Source organism: Camelus ferus, chromosome 17 (genome assembly GCF_009834535.1).
Source record: "Camelus ferus isolate YT-003-E chromosome 17, BCGSAC_Cfer_1.0, whole genome shotgun sequence".
In the NCBI taxonomy this organism is placed as follows: Eukaryota; Metazoa; Chordata; class Mammalia; order Artiodactyla; family Camelidae; genus Camelus; species Camelus ferus.
In genome coordinates, this window is record NC_045712.1 from 39,501,760 (window position 1) to 39,526,277 (window position 24,518).

Below are 24,518 nucleotides of genomic sequence, written 5' to 3' on the forward strand. Positions count from 1 at the left end.
GCTGCTAGGGAGGCTGTGGAGGGACTCCAGCCTCAGCAGAGCTAGACTGAGTGCCCTTTGGGGCTTTTCCCGGCCCCTGGGACACTGTTCAGCAGTCCCTGGTTCATCCATGTCTCTGATGGGGCTGCCCTGGATGGGAAACTGCTTTTTCGGTCACTTGTTGAGCCTGACAGGGTTTTCTGAGACTTGTAGACAGAGCATCAAAGACAGGTCCACTGTCCATGGCGGGGATGGGGGCGGTTCAAGAGGGGAGACAAATAGCCATTCTGAAGGAAGGAGGGGGCAGGGCCTTCTGAGAGAACCCCCGGCTCTGCATTCACACAGGGAGCACCCCCTCTACCTGAGGCAGCTCAGAGGTGGAATGACAAGGACTTCCCAAGGTGGCCTTGCTGGAGCAGAAAGATGGGGAAGGGCCTTCCAGCAGAAACAGTGCAAGCTCAGAGCAGGGCAGCGTCAATATTCCTTTTTTTTTTTTTTTTTTTGCCAATATTTGCCAGCTGGGCGTCAGCTGAATAATGTTTGGCTGTAGCCTGCGGCCCTTGAGGGAGAAAAGGGAATGGTAAGCCAAACAGAGCTGGGGTGGGGTCACCCTGGAGGGAGGTATTGAATGGCAGCTGGAGTAGGAGTTCCAACTTTGTTCTGTGGCCGCAGGGAGCCTGGGAGGTTCCTGGCAGAGGAGCAGGTGGTGGGCTGCGGTCTCCATTCCTCCACACCGTGTGTCTTCCTGGGCATCTCCTGATCAGAGAGAGAAAACAATAGACTGTCAATGGCCGCCCAAGCCTGGGCAACACCCTGGAGGCCACGGTCCGGCCAGAGCTCCACGCACATTCCAGAGTAGAGCCGAGCGCCCTCCCTCCGTGTGGGGCTTCAGGAGGCTGTGGTGGAGCGGCCTTGGCCCTGTCTGCTCCGCACGGAAGCTTTCCAGTTATTCCCTCAGGGAAAACAGCCCAGGGAGAGGAAAGTGGGGGTGTGCCCCTGCCCAGGTCCCCCACACAGCCTGTGCAATCTCACGCAGGGCAGAAACAACTCTGAAATGTCAGGGAGGTAAGGTTGGCCCAGCTGCCAAGGAGGTGGGGACCGGGCCCTGGCAGAGCAGAGAGGGTGACGGCCGCTCACGCACACGGGCCCAGCCCTCGCCGGAGCACCAGCCCCTTTGGCCCGCTACCCACCCAAGCCAGGATAGGCCCCCCACCTCCGGGCATCGCCCTCTGTCAGAATCTGCCACAGGCAGCACCCTTTCCATGTGTTATTCTAGCCACACTCGCAGGTACCCCACAGTCTGGTAAAAACATACCCCCATTTCACAGATGAGGAAATGAGGCTTGGAGAGGGTGTCATTGCCTGGGTTCCAGACCCACGGCCAATCCGTGTGCTCTCTCTCTGCTCTGAGCAGGGTCACAGCAGGCACGTGGGCAGTGCACGTGCTCTCACGGCTCCACACCACCACCCACTAGGGCCACAGGGCTCAAGGCACCCAAGACAGCGAGGGTGCTGCTTCCCACCCAGGGCAGACTGAAAGCAGCGCCTTAGCTGGAGGGAAGACAGGCCCCAACAGCTCTGAGAAGGGATGGCAGGCAGCCAGATAGGGGAAGGACATAACAAAAATTAGATTTAAAAAAAAAAAAGATGCAAATGTGTTTTAAATAAGTTCTCAATTTACTAATTCTGCTCACGTCGGTTACTCTATTTAGCCTCACGGTGGTGCTGTGAGGAAGCAGGACAGGGAAGTATTTTGACAACCATTTCCTAGATGAGAAAACCAGACGAAGCCTGGCTTTCTGGACCATGTGTTGCAGGTCTGGTTTCCTTGACCAGTGGTTTTCAGCAGGGCTGCCCAGAGCCTCTGGGTCCGTGGAATTCCCTGGACCCAGTCTACTGGGATCTATCTTGCACACTGGCATTGGCAGGACGTTTTGTTCATGCCTACTCAGGAAAGATCGGAAAGCCACTGCGATACCTGGCAGTTTCCCAGAAGTCCAGTCCACCTGATCTGTTGGGACGGGAGCAGGTAGTCTCAGTGTCATTGCCTGATGGGACACTAAGCCCACCAGCCAATGTTCCTGTTGCCACAATGCCCGGGCACCAGCAACAGCCTTCATCTGGGAGAATCAGCCAGTGCGAGTGCAGGACCAGGCTTCGGACCCCACTTTGGTCACCTCCAACCAGCTGTATGCACTGAGGCATGTTATTTCCGCCCTCTGGACCTTAGTTTCATGACTTACAGAAGGGGTTGGAATGGGCTGACCTTGCAGTCTCTGTAATGCGGGTCTCAGGAACTTCTACTGAAGACAGAAATGGGCAGCACATTTGAGAAAAATTTTATCTGCAGAGTTTAAATGAAGCATTATTTAAAAAAAATAAAAAGAAGAAATTGCTAAGAGTCCCAGCAGGCAGTTTTCATGGCTGCTGCAGTTCTTCAAGCCGCAGAAATGGAACATTTGGGGACTAAACCAGGTCCTTACTTCTCTTCAGTGGGCTTGTTGTCAAAGAAGGGAGCCCAAGGACCAGTCTGACGATTCTAGGAGAGGGAGGCCCTAAGTTAGGGTGGTCATGGCCCTCCTGCCAGGCTGGGGATCCCTTCTGTAAATGAGCTAGTTCTGTCTGTATTCCGAGTGAGGACAGATTCGCCATGATGCCAGTCTCTGAGCACAGCAGAGAGTCCGCACCCCGGAAGTGTCTAGGGGGTGTGGAGCCGCAGCCTCCTCCAGATGCTCCCTGTCTGTGGCCACCATGCACGTCCACGGGTGTGTGCGACACTCGGCGCCCTGGGCTCAGCCCCCAGAGTTGGGCTGCCAGGAGCCACTTGCATGCTCCCCCTTTCCCACCAGGTCCCCTGGGCCAGGGGGCTTACCCTCCACCAGCCTCGGCTCTGCATCTGCAAGGGGCTAGTGACAGCAGCTGCCTCCCAGGGGTTGTGAGCCTGAAATGACTTGCTCCTTGTTGAGCACTTAGGGTCGTTCCTGCACACACCTGGAGAAACAGGCTATGGTTATCATCACTATTTAGGCGACAAGTGACCACTCTCCCTCCTGTCTTTCCCAACCAGCCGGAGAGCCCAGAGTTGAAGGTCTTGCAGGACAGGCTGGTGGCCACAAACCTGAAGATCAGTGACCTTCGCAACCAGATCCAGGCTGTGAAGCAGGAGCTCCGGATGGCCCAGAAGGTATTTCCGAGCCAGGGTTCAGGTCCTCTCACGGGGCTGGGGCTGGGGCGGGGAAGGGCACGGCTGGGACAATGGCTTCCATGCAGGAGCTTGGCCCTGTGAGCATCACACTGCTTGCTCTGGGTCAGGCTCCAGACCCAGTAACTTCCCTCCAACAGCCCTTGAAACAGACCCATTTGGGGAGTTGGGTTGCTGGCTGCCTGCGGGAACCTGTCTACAGACCCTTGTGGTGCCCACCCAACCCTGGACCATGGAGGACAGTGCTGTCCACCCTGGGAGGGTCCCTTAAACCATCCCTGTGCTGTGTCACCCCTGGAGATCCTGGATGTCTCCTTAATAAGCCACCTTGGACTTGGAAGACTCTCAAGGCCCGCCTCCTGCCCTCTGCTGTCTGTAGTATTAGAAAAGGAAAGGTTGTTGGTGTATTAAAGGCCCCTTTCAAAGGAAAACACTCAGACTTGGGACACAGGCCCAGCTGGTTCATTATTTATTTTTATTTACATAGTGAATTCTCTGGCATTTGTCTTCCCTGCTGGAACCACTCAGACTGGCCAAGTTTTCCAAAACAGAGTTCTATTGTGGAAACAAGCACCAGAGACTTGGTCCGCTGGATCAGGTTTCCGTGACAGGCTGTGGAGGGGCCCAGGGCACAAGCTGGGGCATGCAGTTTCCACCTCAAAGCCTCCCGGAGGGGCCTGAACACCTCCTTTCAATGGCCACAAAGCCCGGCCCTCTGGAACCAAAACATCCCCAGGCAATATTCGGTAGCCCCCTCCTTGCTGCACTCAGATGTGGCTCCCTGTCAGTGGCTGCCCAGAGGGCGAGGCCCTGTGGTGATATCCTTCCTGTAGCCATCCAGAATGATCTCAGTTCTGGGCAACAGGTGAACAAACGAAGGAAGCAGGTTTTAGTCAGCTCTGTGTGTCACTCATCCCAGAACACGGCAAGAGCACGGGGCCCCATCTGGGCATTGTCAGCAGTTCCCTGTCTGCTCTAAGCAACGCCAGGAGGTGCCGGGGATGATGGGTTTACTGCTTTCCCTGGGAGAGCGGCTCTTGGAGTGTGGTCACCTGGCTTCTGAGGCAGGGAGGAGGTTGTGTAGGTGGAGGCCAGGCCTTCCGGGAGCCCCATGCACCCCACACTGCTTCTGAATGTGCAGCAGCTTTAGGGCTCTGCTGGGGCCTCTCTCCTGGCCACATTGAAGGCCCCACCTTTTTCAGGTTTTGACCAGCGAGGTTGGGGAAGATGTGAACATCCAGCAGCTCCTGTCCTCGCCTGGGACCTGGAGGGGTCGGGCTCAACAAATTCTCGTCTTGCAGAGCAAGGTGAGTCATCAGACTTCCCCTGGCCCTGAACACAGGGCTTGAAATGCCCCAGAAAGACCCACGCTGACCCACTATAGAGACACAGAACCCAAAAAAGGCCTTGAGGTTCTGCTTCACGCACTGGTGGGGCTGTTGTTTTACATTCTCCCCAGCCAGCCTGATTTTCATTTGTTATTTAATGAACAAGCATTTATATAACATCCCGTGCCAGGCACTGATGCTCAACAAATGCCAGAGCCTTTGATTTATTTTATTCCAGGAAGATTCCCCCCTCCCCACCTAGTTCATATAAATTTGCGTGACTGTGGTACTTGTAGGCTTTTTCCAGTTTTCTCCAGATGCTTGTAGGCTTTTGAAAGTTTTAATTACCCTTCCCGCAAAAACCTAGCCTTGTCTTGCTCTTTATGTTCTAAATATTTGGGAGCATCTCTGGAGGCTAGGAGCAGGGTCTCCCGAGCCAGACTGCTTCAGTTCAGATCCCAGCTCTCCACCCACCAGCTGTGTGGCCTCTGGCAATTTACTTCACCTCTCTGTGCCTCAGCTTCCTCCTCTGTGTACTGTGGATAATGAGAGTGCCTACCCCGCAGGGTTGTGGGGAGGACTGCATGAGTCCAGATGTGTAAGAGGCTCAGCGCAGTGCCCAGCAGGGAAGAAGCACTGTCCAAAGGTTAGCTGGACCAGGAAACCCAGAGACACATGAGTAGACGTGTTGCTTCCACTCTTTGCCAAGTACATCACCCTCATCCCCCGGTTCCCCGGTGGACTTGATCCCCAGGGTCTCCTGTGGGATCCTTGAAGCCAGCGTAACAGGGGAAAAGGTCTCAGAAAAACTGTAATTAATGACCAGTGTGTGGCCTTGGGGTTCCAGAGACCTGCATTTGAGTCTGGCCTCAGTTCCTTGTCTATAAGTTCAGTGTCCTTGGGCAAATCACTTCATCTCTCTGTGCCTCAGTCTCCTCTCCTGCAAAATGGAGACAACAATACCTTCCTGGTAGGGTTGCTGTGGGTTAAATGAAATAACATTTGGGAGGCACCTAGCACAGTGCCTGGACTAATGAGCACTCAGCACATTATTATTAGTGTTGTTAGGCTGTGTAAACAAATGATTAAAAGTCATCTACTGGATTCTTTACAGCTTAAATGGAATTACCACACGTTGCCACACGAGGGCACCAATATGTGTTTTCAAAGCCACAGTGGGGCCCTTTTACCAGGGATCTGAGTGAATTTTGCCCCTGGCTCAGGCTTATCCAACTTTGTTCCATCAGTTATGTTGTGTCAACATGGAAATCAGGGTTAAAGGAATGGTAGGGGTTATCCATTTTAACCCCAGTGTGATAAAGCCATCACCCTGTGGGATGACATCTACCTGCCCTGTGCTGAGGGCTTCACCCGGGCCATTTTGGGGTTTCTTAGAGTTGCCTAATCCTAGAAGTCACCTGTAGTACTTGTTTAAAATGCAGATCCCCAGGGACTTCCCCTGGAGCTCTGACTTGTTGGTCTGAGGTGGTCCCCAAGATTTGTCATTCCGAGGAGCATCTTGGGGGCTCCCAGGCTCAGAGTAGTTCAGGATGCTGAATTCTCATAACAACATTATGCAGGGTGTACTCGTAGGCCCTTTCACAGATGATGTTCAGAGAAGTTAAGTAACCTGTGCACACAAAGCCAGTGAGGCTTGGAGCTGGTCTCTCAGCTTCTACACCCTGCCCTCCCTCCACAGTGTCTCCTGCCCATGACAAGGAACCCTTGGCCTCCTGAGGAGCCCACCCAGGTCTGGGTGGCCCGTCTGCTGGCGAGCTCTTCCTGGTCCTGACATCTGCTGTCCTTTCCCTCCCCAGTTCCTGGGGCTACACATCTGCTTCTCGGCCTCAAACACCCCTCAGAGATGGGGTGATTTTTCTCATTTACTTTGAAGCTTTTCTTTTCCAAGCTAAACCTCTTTAGTGCCTTCCCTTGTTTCACTCAAGAGGCCACAACAGACCCCTCCCCACCCCAGTCCCTCTCACAGGGGCTTCCACATTCATCTGGAACCGTGTCTGGCGGGGTCTTCCCCACACCTCGGCCCCTCTGACGGGTCGGGTCTGACTGCAGACCTGTTGTGGAACAGTGAGTTTTCCTGCCCTCAGGTTCGAGAGCTTGAGAAACAGCTGGGACAGAGTCAGAGCCGGTCTGCAGAAACAGCCGGTGACGAGCTGTCTGTCTATCCCGACCCGAGGAAGCTGTCGGCACAGGAGAAAAACCTGCTGCGGATCCGCAACCTGGAGAGGGAAAAACAGGAAGGCTGGGAGGTAACGTGGGCCCGGGAGGAGGAAGACCAGGGCCACGTGGGGCTGGGAGCCCACGACCATCCCCGGAGGACACAGGGGTGCCCCTCATCAGGAGACACCTGGGGTGTGGGTAACCTCTGTGCATGTTCCTCACATCCTGTCCATCCACCTTGTCCACCTTGAGCTGCCTGACTGGTTCCTCACCCAGAGCCCATTTCATGGACATCAGGGGGCCCTACTCAGGCTGTTCTGGAGATGCTGGACTTGAAGCCAGCTCTTGGTGGAGTGAGGTTCTTCAGTTTGAATCCCAGACTTGGCCCTGTCTGCTGAAGTGTGGCTTTCTTCTTTTCCCCACTCAGGCTGGGGTTGGGGACACACCCAGCGTGGGCTAGTAGGTTTCCTCTCGTGTCTGACTCTGGCCCTGCGTTCTCGGGCTGAGGGGAGGAGGGCTGCCACCCATCAGTGACATCCATCGTGTGCTCGGGCCGCTTGACCTCCCTGGAAGGCCAGGGCTGGGAGTCAGGGCTCGGCTCCCCTGACTTGCTCGGTGGCCTCGACAAGTCCCAGGCCCAGCCCTGGCCTCCCCAGCAAGCGGGAGCGAGGGCCCGGCCGTGGCCCAGGTCTGCTCAGCCCCACTGCCCATAACCACGCTCTCGCATTACAGAAACTTGCAGCGGAGCGCGACGTCCTCCAGAGAGAGCTCGAAGAGCTGAAAAAGAAATTTGAAGGCATGCGGTCCCGGAACAAGGTGCTGTCAAGCGAAGTGAAGACCCTCAGGAGTCAGATGGGGACCCTCGTGGAGAAGGGCCGGCACGACGACGAGCTCATCGACGCCCTCGTGGTGAGTGCCCCCCAAGAACCCCCCCCAAGAGTCTTGTCACCCACCCGGCCACTGTGGGCCCAGGAGCCCTCTGCAGCCTCTGGTCCCAGCCCCAAGCCCAGCCCCAGGGACAGGAGCAGCTCAGAGGCTGCCTGAGGGCCAGGAGAGGCCGATGCCAGCATGAGCCACTGGGCCTGTGGACCCCAAAGGAGAAAGAAGAGGATGGCGGGGTAGCAGATGGGGTTACACCCTGGGTTACTTCTCATCGAGGAATGGAAGGGACAACCGAGGGGGCCGGCACATATCCTTGTCTGTGTGATAGTGCCCCCTTCTGGGCACTCAGGGAGCAGTTTATAATGTTTAGTCACCAAGATAATCCCTAGGGACATATGTTGAGGACAGGAAAACCTGGTTGAATACCCCTAAGGAAAGGCAAGGTGTTCCTCCTGCTTCCAAGGCAACACTGGCATCCCACTGTTAGGTTCCTGCAGGAGCAGGGAAAGGGTGGGTTGCTGGGGGTGAGGAGAGGCAGTCTTCTCTTGTCCCTCTTTACCCAGAGCCATGGCCGACACACACCCACCCTCCCACTTGGCCCTGCAGGACCAGCTGAAGCAGCTACAGGAGATTCTGGGCAGCCTGAGCCTGCAGGAGGAGAAGACACGAGTGTCCCAGCACCACCTGGACCAGCAGCTCAACAACGAGGCTCAGCGGAGCAGCAGCCTGGTGGCCCAGCTGCAGGCCATGGTGGCTGAGCGGGAGGCCAAGGTGCGGCAGCTGGAGCTGGAGATTGGGCAACTCAGTGTGCAGGTGAGTAGGGTGCTGGCTCAGCCCAGCATCACTTCCAAAGTCCCGGCAAGTCCACCCAGTATCTAAAGAAATCCCAGCCACTTCCACTTCTCTCCACCTGCCTCCACTCAGGCTGCACCACGTCCTACCTGGCCCCACTTTAGCTCCCTGCTTCCATCTGGCTCTCCGGCCCATTCCATTTCCTCTCTAAGGTACAGACCTGACTGTCTTCTTGTTCTACATAAAACCTGTCCATGGCTCCCTGTCACCCTCAGCCTCACCCAATCCTTAAGGCTCCTTCCAACTCACCCTTTCCCTCCCCAACTGGGGGCTTTCATCCTCATGAGCCAATATGGTGGCCATAGTGCCAGCCTTTACATCTACATTCCAGGCAGCGGGATAGTAGAAGAGAAAATGTGCTTCTTCATCCAGTTTGCAGGGCACCATGTGACCAGCTCCTGCTGCCGCCCCTCCTGCATCTTCTCTTCACTCCTCCCTCTCCACCTCTCTGGCCATTTAGCTCTTCCACTTCCGTGCTATCTCCCCACTCCAGGCCTGTGCACATGCCGGAAACACGCCTTCCCTCTCCTCCCCCTCTGCCTCTGCCTGGCCAGCTGTCCGTCAGCCTTTAGATCTTACCATTCATGAGCTCCTCCAGGAAGCTCCAGGGCTCCCATTCAGTCTTACTGCCCCTCCTGGGCATTCTCCCAACTCCCTCTGCATCCTCAAGACAAACTTTTATCACATTGTGTAATCTTTCTCCTGTGTTCTTCCCCAAACTCAATGGTGCCTCGTTGCTTGGCCCAGGACCGAGCACACAGTAGTTGCTCAGTAAATGCTTGTCTAACAAGTGAGCTCTGCGGATATTTTGTCTTGGCAGAGGCCCGGAGGGCACAGCCTGGGCTGCTAGGGCACCAGGGACTTGCTGTGGCCCCTCCCTGTGGCGGTGGTGGTGCCTGTGGGGAGGGGAGCTGGTAGGCTCTGGGGAGAAAGATTCTTCAACCTTCACACAGGTTTCTCAGTGACAGAGGAGCCTCGCAGCTAGGCTGACTGTACAGCCAAGATGTGTCACAGAGCAGCCCTGCCCTTTGTTCCCAGAGCTCCTTGGTCCAGTCAGAGATGTGGGCCCAGGTGCTCCTCAGCCCAGCCTCAGGCTGGTGTTGGCCAGTGTTGGTGATTTGACGTGTAGCTGTCCATCCCCAGAGGCCAGGACAGGCTGTGGGAGAGAATGCAGAAGCCCTGAGGCTGCAGGAGAGCCAGGGCAGGAGAATGGCTGGGGCAGGAGGATGGCCTGGGGACTGAGTGCATGTGGTAGTGTGCGGGCATCACCTGCAGGCCGCCCCCTGCTTCCCATCCCGGGTTCACCAGGGAGTGAAGTCTGAAGGGGCACTCAGGAACATTCCAGCATCCTCACAACACTGCTGTCCTGGCTCCAGGCACACAAAAGAGGACAGATCCTTACCTCTGAGGTCACTGGCCGCTTGAGGGCCAAGCACTGCCCACCAGACAAACTGGCGCACACTGCATGTTTTCTCATAATGGGCGGGGCCTGGGAGACATGCCAGGTAGTTTGGGGCTCACACCAACTATCCACCCCTTGATGGTGGCCTGACCTCCTGCTGGGGGTCCTCCAGTGCTCCTCCTCCAGTCGGCCCCACCAGCTATCCGTAAGAGTGGAGGGGTGGGGCCAGGGGCCTGGGACGCCTGGCCTCCCCGCCAGGCTGCCGGCCCTTGCTCTTGGCTCCAGGTGTCTGGAAGGTCGGAGTGTCTCCAGCTGACAAAGGCTGGTGGCTTCAAGTCACACCTGGCATTCATCCCCATGTGGGTGGGGCTACTCGGAGAGATAGGCCTGTCCCTGCACTTCCCCTTGGCACCCCAAAGTGGAACAGCTTCCTGGCCAAGCCCCCCTCCTCTGACCATGCAGCTCCCCTTCTGAAGAGAGGCATTATCAGCTGTCATTATCATGCAAGGAGTGCCCTCACCAAAAAGGCCTCGCTTGGCACTCCTGAAAAGAAGCCTCTTTCATATCCACTGAAAGCCCCGAAATCAAGCCAAGGCCCCTTCCTGCCTTCTCCAGGCCTCTGAGCCAAAGCCCTGAGAATGGAACCCACATCTGTTCCCTACAGTATCTTCGGAATAAAGGAGTAGGTGAGGGGTCTGGTGGGCCTGAGGTCAACTCCACCTACACCAAGTTGCCCGAGGACCCAAGCCTGACCAAGTCCCCAGCCACAGCAGGCGATCACGCTGGCAGGATTGGATCTTCTCGGTAAGAAAAAAAATGGGATGGAGAGGTTGGAAAGTGATATTAATTATTCAGGGGAGAGGTGGTTTCTTGCTGCCCTGGATGGGAAGGGTGCAATTTTACCATGACTGTGCCATTGTCCTTCCAGTACATGTCCCCTGCCCCTCCCCATCAGCCCTGCATCTGCATGAAGGAGCCAGTTAGGTCCAGGTATCATTACTTCAAGAGGGTTTGGTTGCAGCTCCCTATAAAATCCTCTCCCAGCTGGCCTCGAATCTCGCCTGCTTCTAGGATTCTCAAACAGACTTGTGTGGAATTGTTTGAGGCTCTGCTGGCCCCTGGTTCTGTCTCATTCTGAGCAAGCAAGAGTTCTGGAAAGAATGGCAGCAAATCCACAGGGCTGCTGTGAGGGCCACACCAGCCCCCCACCTTGGGCTCCCCAGTTCCCTGCTGGTCCCTGTACCCCTCACAGCGGGGCCCAGCCTGCCCGCCCATGGTGATGAACCCCTTCTGCCTTCACACAGCTCCGTGACCAGCCTGGGCCACACACTGGTGGAATCTGCCCTCACGTGGCCTTCCGTGCCCAGCCCTCACGGGGCCTCACCCAGGTAGGACCCTGGGACCCCCGGACCCTCACAGGCCTTCCCATCCCTGATTGCCCAGCCAGTATTGCCATCCCATTACAAGGAGGGGAAACTGATGCCCGGCCAAGTCCAGGGACTCTTCCAAGACTATGTGAGGATGTGGAGGGTCATTGAGGTCCAGTGCCTTATCCAAGGTGATAAAGTAAGTGGCTTCAGAATTAGAGTCTCGGTCTCTGATTCACAGTCTAGTGTTCCTTCCTGCTGCCACAGAGTTAACACGAGGAATCTTCCAGGACCTGGAGCCCAGCACTTTCCCTTGCCTCCTCTTGCCCATCAAGAGTCAGTCTCTAGGGGGAGACTTTCACGTCATATGAGTTCCCACTGATATCCCCTCAGCCCTCTGGCCCCATCTTTGTTGATAGAATCAAGCCTTTCGGCTTAAATGGACCCTTTGTTCTTCCTGCCAGCTCACAGACAAAGGGTGGCTTTGTCTTGCCCTGTCCCAAGCCCTACCCACTGTCCACTGGAGCTCCTGCTGCCCCCACCCCTCAGGCAGGTCAGCTCAGGTTCCGTCAAGGCCTCTGAGTGGCCCTTGTCCCACGTTTGACTTGCTATGTGGCTCTGGGCAAATCAGTCCTCCCTGGGCTGCTGTTCCCAAGAAGTGCCAGGGAGACTTCTAGCCTGACATGGGGCAGCCCAGGGGCCAGGGGCCAAGGCCACCCCTGCAGCCGCCCCACCCATCAGCCTGGGGTCGCAAGGGCAGTTAGGGGAGAGGGGCCCACCCTGAGCCTCAAGGCGCCATGCCACGCTCCTCTCACACCACAGGGAGAATGATAGGCTCTGCCGCTCTGAGGTTGCTGTCACAGTAGTAGGAGCAAGAGGACGGATAGGCTGCCCCCAGGGTCCCTTCCAGGCTATGTGGCGGTGACCTTTGCACTCCACAGGGATGCAGAAGCCAGTGTGCCCTGGGCTGCCCAGACTGGTTCTTAAGCTTGTTTTTTCTCAACACAAATATTTACTGAAGCCAACCATATGCAGGCCCTGCCCTCCTAGAGCTTACAGTCCCTTCCCATCAGTGACAGGACAGATGTTCATGGGGCAGGAGTGACCCCAGAGAGTGGGTCTATCAGGGTGGGCATGGTGGCTCTGATGGGGTGCCTGGGAGGTGGGTAGGGGAGGGGATCAGCTCCTCCCCTAAAATGTGAGATCATGGAGGTGCCTGTAGCAGGGTTTTCCAAACTGAGCTGTGCGCACGAATCTGCTGAGGGTCCGCCAGATTAGATGTGGGTGTGACTCTGAGGCTCTGGGCTAGAGACTGGGGTCCTGCATTTCCAACAAGCTTCTGGATAATGCCACAGTCGCTAATTCAGAGACTACACTGTGAGCAGCAAGGCCTTAATGTATATTTAGGGGCCAGAACAAGGAGGAGCCTATAGTCCTCAGAGCCCATCTCAACCAACTCCTGTTCAGAGGGATGACTGGGGCCCAGAGAGGGGAAGAGACTGGGCCAGGACCACGGAGCCAGTCAGCCTCTGGGTTCCAGGCCCCAGCCCAGCCCTCCTTGTATCCCACTGGAAGAGCAAACCATTGTCACCAAGGCCTCCCTGGGAAGGGAGGGCAAAGCAGAGAGCAGCCTAGCACTCACATGTGGGCTCTGGGGGGGTCAGGGTGGGGGGCCGAGCTCACCTTCTGTCCTAACCCCAGGCAGCAGGTAAGGGGCTGGTAGGCAGGCCCAGTGGTAAGGAGGGAAGTGGTGATGGGCTGGATCAGGGCTGGAGAGAACTGACCAAATCAAAAGCAAGTGTCCAGACTCCAGGAAAGTGGACTGGGCTTGGGGCCATGCCAGGAGATATAGGAGGGCCGGGGCAGGCTGGCAGGGAGACAGAAGCTGGGCCCACCTGGCACTGAGAAGGGAGACCAAGGCCCCAGTTCCCAGGACACCCCAGGTCCCCAAGAACCAAACTCCAGACTAATTCCAGGCTCCTCCAGGGGCTGGATGGACAGAGGTGCTGATGCAACTCCAGCCCTGGTGGGGTCTGGCTCTGGCGCCTGCTAAGTGAGGTCTAGAGACTTCCGCAGGGCCAGGAGTGGTGGACTGAGGAAGAGGCCAGAGGAGGGGGGCTGGGAGGGACTGGGTTGGCTTCCTTCTCTCTGGCTCTCTCTGAGGACCCTGAATGTCCCTCCAGTCCCTCCCACCATCACAGAGACAAGTATCTCTTTGGGTAACCCTTAAATGACCTCTGCCCCCCACCCCGGTCCCCAGGTTCTCGGACTCCCCAGAACAGAAAGGCTGGCAGACACAGGTGACAGAGTTCAAGGCCCTCTGGCAGGCCACTGAGGTGGAGCGTGACCGGCTCACCGAGTTTGTCACCGTCCTGCAGAAACGGTAACCCCTGGCACCAGGGATGCACTCTTGTGGGCTGGGAGCGGGCAGCCTGACACAAGGGCCTCCCTCTTGGACAGGGGCCAGGCCGTGTCCATGACGGGGCCCACCTCACTGGTGAGTTGGGCTCCCACAGTGTTGGTCCCAGGCTTTCCCAACCACATCTCATGTGTCCCCCAAGGGCTCACAGCCTCGGGGCCCCATCATCACAGTCGTGGTTTGCTCTGTCCTACGCGTCCTCAGCAGGAGTATTGCATGCATGTGGCCGTGAGGTGGGCGTCTCAGGAGAGAGACACTCTGGAGTAGGTTAATCAGTCAAACCAACCCACGAGTGATGGAAACCTATGATGCCCGTGGCTCTGTACTGAGTGTCGCCAGAAGCTTTGGTGGGGAGAAGTCCCAAGCTAGACTGAGGTCTGGAGCTACAGAGGGAAGAGAACTGCGGAGAGGTGGGCAGCTGGGACTTCCCCTGAGGGGAGGGGAGGGAAGAATGCGGCCCGAGGCACTGGACCAGGAAGTTTGGTTTCCTCCAAAGGGGTGTTGACAGATTTCTATTCAGATAAATCAGTGTTCCTCACTCAAGTGACCCTCTTGGCAGGAACTGTAGGTGCCTAGGCCAACACATGGCCTAACCATGTGACCTCCTCACTGAAAACTATAAAGAACACCACTGAGTTCCCGGACAGGCCGTGTCACATGTCAGTCAGGGCTCTTTGACAGCAGACAACAGAAGCCAATCCTGGCTAAGTTAAGGGAAAGGAGATTTTTGGAAGGTGCTGGGCGCTGGGGTGCAGGGTAGGAGAAGAGCCCAGGAAGGCACAGGAATCTTGGTAGCAGAAACCCTTGAGTGGCCTCTCCTGGGCCATGGGAATGACACAGGCCCAGTGGCTTTCAGTTCTTGTGCTAACAGGTTCTGGGAGAGACGATCTAGCTGGCCTGGGTCACGTGCACGTCCACCCCTGGGCGGAGGCCAGGCACTCTGACTGGAAGAACCTCTAGGTGCTCATAGAATGGAGGAGGGGCAGCCTGCCCAAGGGAAAGATGGAATATAGTCCCCAAAGAGGGGGCTGGGGTGCTGGGAAGTGGTCAGCAGGTGGCAACTCCTTTTGCAGTGAAATGTGATCAGCTGAACTGTTTTCTTTTCAGTAGTAAGAACACAGAGAGAATATGAATTTCAGATGCTCAGGTATATAAAAAAAAAAAGTAACATTAATTATTTTTCTGTAATTGAAATACAGTGGCTAATACAAGGCTCTAGTCTACCAAATGAAAAAAACATATTCAATTATGTCTTTCTCTCCCATTTCCTTTTGAGTTGCAGCTGAGTTTAGGGGGGGTTTGTGAACCAAGGTGGCTCAGTTATCTATTGCAGTAAAACAGACCATCCCAGACATAGTGGCCTCGAACACGATGGTTTGTTCTTTCTCACGAGTCTGGAGGTTGCCTAATTCTGTTTCACGGCATGCCAGGGGCCTCAGGCTGAAAGCAATGGTAAAGTCCTGTGTCCAATGTCCAGTGGCTGAAAACAACATATTTCTTACATTTTATCCATTTTTCTAGTTGTTTACAGAAGGAGGTGATAATCTGGTTGTTGTTCTGCCAAGATGAAAGTCGCTATATATACCTTTTTTTTTTGGTTGGGGGAGGTAATCAGGTTTGTTTGTTTGTCTGTTTGTTTGTTTATTTAATGGAGGTATTGAGGATTGAACCCAGGACCTCGTGCATGCTAAGTACATACTCTACCACTGAGCTATGCCCTCCCCCAGCCTTTCTTTAAACATAAAGTTGGCTTTGTTTTTATAAAAATTTAATCTGAGAATCTGTGTTTGAACAGTAAAGTTTAATCCATCTTCATCTTTGTAATATTTAGATATATTTTGTCATCTCAGTATTTTCCATGTGCCGTGATCTTCCTTTGCTCTTTTTTCCTGCATTCTTCTTCCTTATATTGGATGGATAAAGTTTTATTTCCCTCTCTTCCATATGCATTTGGAAGTTATACATTCTATCTCTGTTTTTTAGTGGTTACTCTTAACTTTGAACATTGAAACTCAGCAAGTCTGAAGTCAGTGGGTTTCTTTATTATCACTTTGAGCAACAGAATAAATTTAGAATGTTTTAACTCCAACTTCCCTGCTTGTATCTTTCACAGTACTGTTTTCTAATATTTCTCTCCATGTTCATTTTTTAAACCCCCTGAAATTAAGCCTTTAAATTCATCTTTAAAAAAAATAGTCAATATTCATTTACTTTTGCCAACATGTTTAAAAATGTCTTCCCCCACTGTTGCTTCTTGCTTCTCAAATCTTCATTCTGGGTTCAGTTTCCTTCTTACTGAAGCACACCCTTTAGTTCAAGGAGGCCACGTGAATGGTAAACTCTCAGTCTTTGTTTCTGAATGTCTTCATTATGCCTTTCTCTGGAGTGAGAATGTACTTGGGCACAGACATCTAGATGGATGAGTATTTCTTCTCAGCACCAGGAGGCTGTGACAGTCCATTGTCTTTGAGCTCAAACTGTTGTTAAGAAGAAATCTGCTATCAGTTTGATTGTCGTTCCTTTAAAGATATGTCCTTTCTCTCTGGATGCTTTTTCAGATATTCTCTTTGTCTTTATTATTTTGCAGTTTCATTCTAATGTGTCTGAGTATTTCATTTAATTTTATTTTTCCTGTTTAGGAATTAGTGTGCTTTTTCAGTCCAAGGACTCCAGTCTATATACTGCTTTTCCCCCACTGTCCCTGTTCTTTTTCACCTCAAATTTCACTCAACATGTGTTAGACTTTCTTATTCTTTCCTCCACAACTCTCATACCTTAATATTTGGGCTGATGACTGGGTAGTTTCTTCAAATCAACCTTCCAACTCATTAAATTTCTTTCACTGCACTTCACCTGCCGTGAAACCCATCTTAATAACTGAATTTTTCACATCAAGCCATTCTTTTGTGTAAATCTCCTGTTCTCTTTCTTCTAGCATTTATTCTTTTATTAAAATGTATTGCCTTTGTCTTTGTAATAGTCTTAAACTCACCTAGTCCCTTTAAAGTTACTCAGTCGTCTTCATTACTTTGGATCGTAAGTGATGCCTGTTGACTCCCCCTTATGGTGAATCATTTCCCTGTGTGATTTGGATTTCTGTGTTGGTTTTTGTGAGCTTATCTTCAGTGGGTTTTCCCCTTGTGGGAGCTCTTAGGTTATGAAAGTGCTCTTACAGAATGGTTCTGCTTTTGCTTCTGTGGCGCTTTAGGGGTTTCAGTGGTCTCAGGTTGGCTTTTGGGGTTTCAGTGGTCTTAGGTTGGTACTTATGCTAATTTATTGGTTTAGGATTTCCTGACCATGTGAGTGCTGGCCTTGTGTTTCAGTGTCCTCTTGATCAGTGCTTTCCCTCCCCCACTTAAAGCCCTAGTCAACTACAGTCGTCTGTACCACTTCCCTGGCTTATGGATAGATATCCTTTCAGTCCTCTCACCACAAATAAAGCGTTCTTCTGAGGCTTCCAGAACTATGCAGAGAACTCATTTGCAGTTTGCTGCCTTATCCAGGCCCACGTTTGTGTCTTCTGCCTTCATGTTGGCATTAAAACCCCTGCCTTACTCTATTGGACATTTTATTAGTTTTTCTAATACAAGTGTATACATACTGATTACAAAAAGTCTCTTTTTCCAACTTCCAGTTCCCTGTTCTCACAGAAAAGAACCATTATAACTTCCAAAATGTTTTCTTTGCACATCTAAAAATATATATGCATATATATTATGCACATACATATATTATTCAAAGATGGACCCACACTAAACACATCTTTACATTTTTGTGTGATTATACTGATACCATAAATTTCTTTAAAAAAACTGCTGAATCAAAGAATATGCACATTTAAAATGCTCACAAATAATGGCAAATTGCCCTTTTAAAATGAATCAGACTAATAACACTAATACTCAGTGTTGTTTTTATCTGCTTTGCTGTAACCAAAAATGGGGATGAGCATATTTTTCACACGTTTAGAACCTTTTAAATGTTCTTTTCTGTTAACTACCTATTCATACTATATTTTTAGAGAGTTGTTTATTTTTTTCTTTAATCTGTAAAGGGCTTTTTACAAATTACATATTGAACATTATGAATATAATGTATAATATTATGTGTGTTCGTCTTCATAAAGATCTTGTATCATTTGTATTAAATTAATTCCTGGGTAGGGCGACCTCCTTATCGGAGTATTTTTTTTTATCAGCATCCCAATAGTTACGGTCCTCATGTAAAACAAAAATTTTTTACATCAAAATATTCACCAATGCAGGGGTGTGATGGGATGGAGGGTGTATAGCAAATGCTTAGCATGCACAAGGTCTTGGGTTCAATCCCCAGTACCTCCATTTTAAAAAAAGTTTAAAAAAATTCATCAATGACTTAACTATTTAATATTCTTCACTTCACACTGCCATTGGGTCCGTTTGGTCAGACTCTTGAAATAAAATGAAAATCCATTACGAAATAAAAAGGCACATCTTTAAAAATATTTGGAATTTCATGAGGTTGATGCACCTAATGCTGGAAAGCTGTCAGAGTCACACTCAGAGCCATTGACTGGCAAGGGAGATCTAGCAAACTGAATTAGCCCTGTAAAGACTGAAGGAGAAAAAAAAATGGATGGAAATGAAGACTTGGCCAAAAGAGAATAGTCAGAATACCAGTGGGTCTGGAGGTTTTGAATAGAGACAGAAATCGGTAGCAGCAGACAGAGGAGTGGCCCCAGGGGAAGGCCACAGGTGGAGGAGAGAGAAGGAGCTGGCTTTAGTGTTGTGCTTGTTTAGAGGAAAAGCTGCAGGGCCTCCTGATGAATTGGGAGCTGAAAGCCGCGAGGAAAAGAGAGAAGACAATAGTGTCTCCCAGGTTTTTTTGGCCAAGCAACTGCGTGAGTGATGGTGACATTTACCACAATGGGGAAATCAGATTTGGGGGAGAAGGAGAGAAATCAAGGGTTTGCTTGTTCCTCAGTTTTGTCAGAATTCATAAAGTGCTTTAGCATCTTACATAGTGTTTGCTGCTAGTTTCTCTGATTCCTTCCCCAGTGACAAATGGAATACAAATGTAAACGAAATGCAAACATTCTTGAAATGTTACAGAAAAATAAAAGCCCCTCTCCCACAGATAACTAGTGAATAATTGCAGCAGAGTCCTCCATTTTGAGTTCATCAGCTCAGTTACGTTAGGGTTAGTATTTATTTGTTTTTAAAATTTTCATTTGTTGTATGTTTTTAAATGAGATCATAGCTTATGCATAATTTTCCACTTATTTGACTTACTAATATACTGTGGACATTCTCGTGTCAGTTCATATTCTTTTTATGGTCACAGAGCATTTTATTGTGTTAATCCACTAAGATTTATCTACCATTTATTTACATAAGTGTCATTCTGGTCTATGTATTCTCGTAGCACTTGCTTTTCTCACCAACCCCATGGCTTGGAGATCTCTCCGTGTGGGTGCAAATAGCTCTACCTCATTCTTTTTCCTTGGTAGAGACTGCTGTCCAGCAGAACTTTCTGTAATGATGGTGAGGTTCTACGTCTGTGCTGTCCAGTCCAGGGGCCTTTAGCCACATGTGGCTTTTGGGCACCTGCAATGTGGCCAGTGTGGCCATGAAACTGAACTATAAATTGTACTTAATTTTCACAACTTTTTATTTGAATAGCTACATGTGGACCTGAGGCTGCAGCCACTGTGTTGAGCAGCCCACCTCCATCATGATCCACCATATTCCATTCTACGAACAGGGTACCATTCACTGGGTCCTTCCCCTGTTGATGGACCTTTAGGTTGTTTTTAGTCTTTTGCAAATTAAATTTCAAGGAACATGCTTGAACGGGTCGTGTTAGGAGCTGTATACTGTGTTGGCATACAGTTTTGTGTTGGTAGTTGTATTCTGTTAAAATTGTTACCATCCAGTTCCTTCTTGACTCGTCACCAAGGTGGGAAGAACACTTTCTCCAGCACCGTGCATACATTAGCAGGCTCCCACTCCGATCTGCCTGTGTGTGTGTGTGTGTGTATAACACTTCGCTTGGGTTAAATCTCAGGGAGTCCTGGTCTTCTAGCTGAGCCTTTAGTATCACCAAAGTCTGAAATGCCGTACCTAACCACAAGAAGGACTTTAGCCCCAGCCTCAGTGAAATTACATCCAATCCTTCAGTGAAATAACCAAACCACAAAGTCTTCAAGGCCCATGAATTCATGACAGGCATATAGAAAATAATAATAATAATAAATAACAACAAACAGAAGGCAATCACTAACTCTAAGAAAAGGAAACAAATAAGAAAGAAAATGTAATCATCAGTAAACAGCCTGTCTGAATAGCTGTCCTGATGTAACCCCCCTGTGGTGGACAGGAGTTTGTCCCCCGTGCCCTTCAATCCCTGCTCTCATGCCTGTGAATACTTTATGTTATATGGCAAGAGGGACTTTGCAGATGTAATAATCACTATGGACCCTAAAATAGGAAGATTATCCTGGATTACCAGGTGGGCCCAATCTAATCACTTGAGCCCTCAAAAAGCAGAGAAATTTCTCCAGCTGGGGTCAAAGAGATGCTACAGAAGAACTGAGAGAGAGTCAAAGCATGAAAAGGGTATCTGGCTGGCTTGGAAGATGGAGGGGGCCGAGTAGCCTCTAAAACATGAAAATCACCCAGCCAACAACCAGCAGGAAACAGGGATTTCAGTCCTTCAGTTGGAACTGGATTCTTCCCACAACCTGAGTGAGCCTGGAAGCCAATTCCCCAGAAACTCCAGGTAAGAGCTGAGGTCAGCCAACACCTTGATTTTGGCTTGTGAAACCCAGAGCAGAGAAACCAGCAGACCTGGGGAACTTTCGACTTGTAGGATTGTGGGATGAGAAATTTGGGTTGTTTCAACCTGCTGTGTATGTGGTAATTTGTTGATAGCAGCAACAGAAAACTAATATGCCACCTAATGTTAATTCAGCCAGAAAATGGCAATATAACTAAATTGGGAGGTGGACAGGTGATTCCTGTTTGGTAAGGGGAGCATACTAAAATAAAATTCTCATGTTGCATGATGGGAAGTCAAAAGATTGTATTTAAACCTTAAAAAATAGCAGCATAAGCATCTGTAGAAATAGGGCAGTAAATAGTGACAGAAACGGCTAAAAATGGTATAAGTGGTTGCTTCTAGATACCAGAAGCTGGGAGTGAGGAGGGGTGGGGTGGGGTGTGGCTGCTGAATTTTTCGTTTTAAGCCTTGGAGAGAACTATATGGTTTTTAAATGCACGTCCCTATGTCACTGCAACACAAATAAGGAGGCGTGAGTCCCACCACCACCAGTGTAAGATGCGCCCACTTCTCTGAGAGCCTGAGCAGGTGGAGGCCCAGGGAGTCCAGTGGCTCCTCCCCTCTCATCACCAGGGTGGAGGAGAGCAACCGCAAGCTGCTGGAGTCGGAGAGGAAGCTGCAGGAGGAGAGGCACCGCACCGTGGTGCTGGAGCAACACCTAGAGAAGATGCGCCTGGAGCCCGGGAAGACGTCGGCCTCTCAGAGAGCAGCCCCCAGGAGCAAAACAGGTAGGGCTGGTCCGGGGGCAGAGCCAGCAAGCAGCAGCGCTCAGCCCCTCCACCAGGCTGGAGCCCTGCCTGCCCTGCTGCCGTGCGTCCTCTCTCCCAGCCCCCAGTCAGAACCAGGAGCGCCAGAGCACCGCCAGCCCACGCGGCCCTGGCCCAGATCCTCTTCGCAGAAGAAGGTGGCAGTGCCTCCGCTGAATGCCCTCAGCCACCACCCCTACTGCTGCCCCCTCCGCAGCCTCAACCCTGCTGAGCTGACCGTGTTCAAAGTCGGTCATGCCAGAGAGGCCAGAGCAGCCGTGGCTGACCAGGAGAGGAATGGCAGTGGAGTGGAAGCAGGGACACAGCGGCCTCCCTGCAGGCTTGGGGACCCCGCCCCTCCACCTTGTGTCTTCAATACACAGCTTCCCCCTCATGGTCTAAGGTGGCTGCATCTGCTTCCCCAGTAGCAGCAGGACGAGGAGAAGAGAAGGGGACAGCTGCTCCTGACCTTTCAAGGGCAGGACCCTAAGGTGGCTTGTGTCACGTCTGCTTTCATCCCGTTGGCCAGATCCTAGTCACATTATCACACCAGCTGCAGAGGGCAGTTTATCTGTCCTAAACTGAAAGGTCTACTGCTCAGTGGTTCTCAAGATAGTTTCCAGACAAGCAGTGGCAGCACCTGTAGGGCTGAGGCAGGTAGGGGTGCGGGAGGTCAGAGCCAGAAGCCACTTCTGTGGAGGAACAATCTTCATTGTGGAGGCGATAGGCCTGCCGGTCTCTGACATCCCCATCCCAACCCCTCCAGGCTCTGGAGTAGTGGTGTCGTCCCCACTTCCCTGCCTCTCGACACCCCAGTACTCCCCTCATCCCCTCCCCCAGCCAAGGACCCTCAGATTTTTTTTCCCAGCCCAGACAAGATCAGAACTTTTCAGAAGGACTTGCCGAAAGTGGGGCGCAAAGCGGGAGTGGTGTCCTCTTCCCACCAGCCAGCCCTGGGGCTTAGCCCTACTGCCCCTTCTGAGCCTCTGGAACAGGTACCGTAGGAATGTGGTGTCTCCAGGCCCTGGACTCACCTCCTGCCAGGCAGCCAGGCTCCCAAGTAGGGAGGGCTAAGCCACAGCAGGAAGAACCACCTTGGTCCTGCCTGGATAGTGAGGGGGAGACGGGGAACTGCCTGAGAGAAAGTGTCCACATGGCCCGTGACGGGGAAGAGCACCAGCCCTCTGGGGGCAGAGCACACCCCTCCATCTGTGAAGCAGGGAGCCTGATTGTGGAATTCAGGCCCTCGTGCCAGTCCTACGCCAGTGGGGAGGATAACAATAAACAAACCAGTAAAAGACATGATGGGTCAGATGGAGGCGGGCGCTGTGGCTGGCAGCAGGGGAAGGGAGAGGTGGTGCTGAGAGCAGCCGTGTTCTGTGGGGGGCCGGCTGCAGCCTCACTGTTGAGTTGACATCTGAACAGAGAAGGTGGAAAGGGGCGGGATGTGGCGTAGACACCTGAGGAAAGAGCGAGTGCCAAGGCACCGGAGAGGGAGCCTGGCTGGAGGCTTGGAGGTAGTGAGACTGGAGTGAAGCAAGGCAACAGGAGGGGAGAGGAATATGAGGTGAGGTAGGGGAGTCACGAGGTGTTGAGGAGGTGTTCCCATCACACAGGGCCTTGAGAGCCAAGTGTGAATTCACTGTGGCCTCACAGAGGTCTAGAGGCAAGAACTACTATCTTCATGTTATAGGTGAGGAAACCAGCTCAGAGAGGTTGAGGCCGCACAGCAGCAGGTGAAAGCCGGGTCCGCTGATGCCAGGGGATTTCCCGGGCTCCACGCCAGCCCTGAGGGCTTGTTCAGCACAGAGACTTTCTGATACTGTGATCATGCTCAAGTTCTCCCCCAGTTGGGCTTTGATTTCTTTTTCTGAGCATATTGCATCCCCTGGCCCCAGCCACCCTGGATCCCCTGTATGTATGTATGTATGGGGACCAGAGGTTGGGGACCAGATAAGAGGGCATCAGATGCAGTGACAGCCTAGACTCAGACTCAGCCTCAGGCCCGGCTGATTTCCAGAAACTGGTAAAGTGCAAAGGTGGAGGCAGTAACAAGAATAACCACCTTGTACAAAGGAGGCAGCCAGGGCCTGGAGGGAGGCAGCCCTTGTCCTGCACCTTGAAGGAGGTAAAATGTTTCAACAAGTGGAGAAGCAGGAAGTGGGCAGTTGGGGGCTGGAGAAGGAAGCCTCATCACAGAAAGTGGCTGCTGCTGCCCCGCAGGTCTGCCTGCCTCTAACATCAGGCACAACCCGAATGAGAGTGAGAGGAAGGACCCATTCTCCGCCCCGTTCTCCAGTGTGCCCGTGGAATCCCAGATGGAGGAGGTGACCACCAGGTGCTCCCGCCCCGTCTTCCTGAAAGGGTGGCGTTGTCTGGGTGGAGGTGCTTCGGGGGCAGAGGAATCACATCACCCCTACTTAGACTTCTATTTACCCAGAAGGCTGGTCCTGCTGGATCCTGGGTTCTAGGCCTGCAATTCGGTGACTGGCCATCAGAAAGCAGAGAGACCCAGCAATGACCTTAAAGACCACATGGTCCCAAGAGATATTTTGTCACGCATGGGTTGCTGAACCCACTTTTCTTGTTGAATTATATCTTTTAAGGTCAAATGCAGTAGTAGAAAAGGCAGGAAGGGGAACCTCTACAAATTGGTACTCAATCTCTGAGGCAGCCAACATTTTGCAAAGCTACTATATGCCAGGCCCAGTAGCTGTGGGCCGGGAGAGGAATCCCACATGGTGTTCCCCAAGGGTCCACGGGAGGAGGGGACGGGTCAGAGAACCCTGAGCCTGAAGAGCAGACATGCTGGCAGCCCCATTCCCAGGGCCCTTTGCACACGTGTGTGTGTGTGTGTGTGTGTGTGCGCACGCGCACACACACGCACCAGCTTGGCTGCACTGAACCCTTTCTCCATGTGGTCCAGGCTGGCCATCCAGGTGGAGGAGAATGAGATGCTGAAGGCTGCCCTGGGCAGTGCCCTGCGGGGAAAGGAGGAGGACTTCCGTATGTACCATGAGACCCTGGGCCAGGTGAAAGGGATCTTCCTGCAGGCCCTGCGGCAGCAGAAGGCAGACAAACACTAGGATGGCAGCTCAGTGTCAGCCTGGCCGGACGGCGCAGCCTCAGGCCTTGAGAGGACGAGCCTTTGTCTGAAGACTCCATCTGTTCCTGGAAGCCAACCTGGGGCAGCCAGCTGGGCCCCTTCTCCCAGAAGAGGCTCTGAAGAGCAACCAAAGCCAAACTTCCATGGCAGGAGGGCAAAGGAGAAGCCCTGAGCAGGCTTGGCCACTGCAGGGAAGGACACTCCACAGCCTGTCAGCACCTGCGAGAGCGTAGGGATG

At 52.4% G+C, this 24,518-nt stretch overlaps 1 protein-coding gene across 2 annotated transcripts in view; it reads left to right on the top strand.

Annotated features, from left to right (window-relative positions):
• The window catches only part of CCDC13 (coiled-coil domain containing 13), a 34,966-nt gene extending 10,671 nt beyond the window's left edge, over positions 1 to 24,295 (top strand). The window contains exons 6-16 of one of the 2 annotated variants that reach the window (XM_006181333.3): positions 3,047 to 3,163; positions 4,384 to 4,488; positions 6,615 to 6,776; positions 7,420 to 7,596; positions 8,176 to 8,382; positions 10,488 to 10,627; positions 11,128 to 11,211; positions 13,451 to 13,573; positions 21,002 to 21,156; positions 23,398 to 23,512; positions 24,101 to 24,295. In XM_006181333.3, the coding sequence (XP_006181395.1) occupies positions 3,047 to 3,163; positions 4,384 to 4,488; positions 6,615 to 6,776; positions 7,420 to 7,596; positions 8,176 to 8,382; positions 10,488 to 10,627; positions 11,128 to 11,211; positions 13,451 to 13,573; positions 21,002 to 21,156; positions 23,398 to 23,512; positions 24,101 to 24,260 (1,545 nt within the window). In that variant the 3' untranslated portion in view covers positions 24,261 to 24,295. The remainder of the gene's footprint in view (positions 1 to 3,046; positions 3,164 to 4,383; positions 4,489 to 6,614; positions 6,777 to 7,419; positions 7,597 to 8,175; positions 8,383 to 10,487; positions 10,628 to 11,127; positions 11,212 to 13,450; positions 13,574 to 21,001; positions 21,157 to 23,397; positions 23,513 to 24,100) is intronic. The other variant, XM_014556415.2, reaches the window with a different exon arrangement.
• The last annotated feature ends 223 nt before the right edge of the window (positions 24,296 to 24,518 follow it).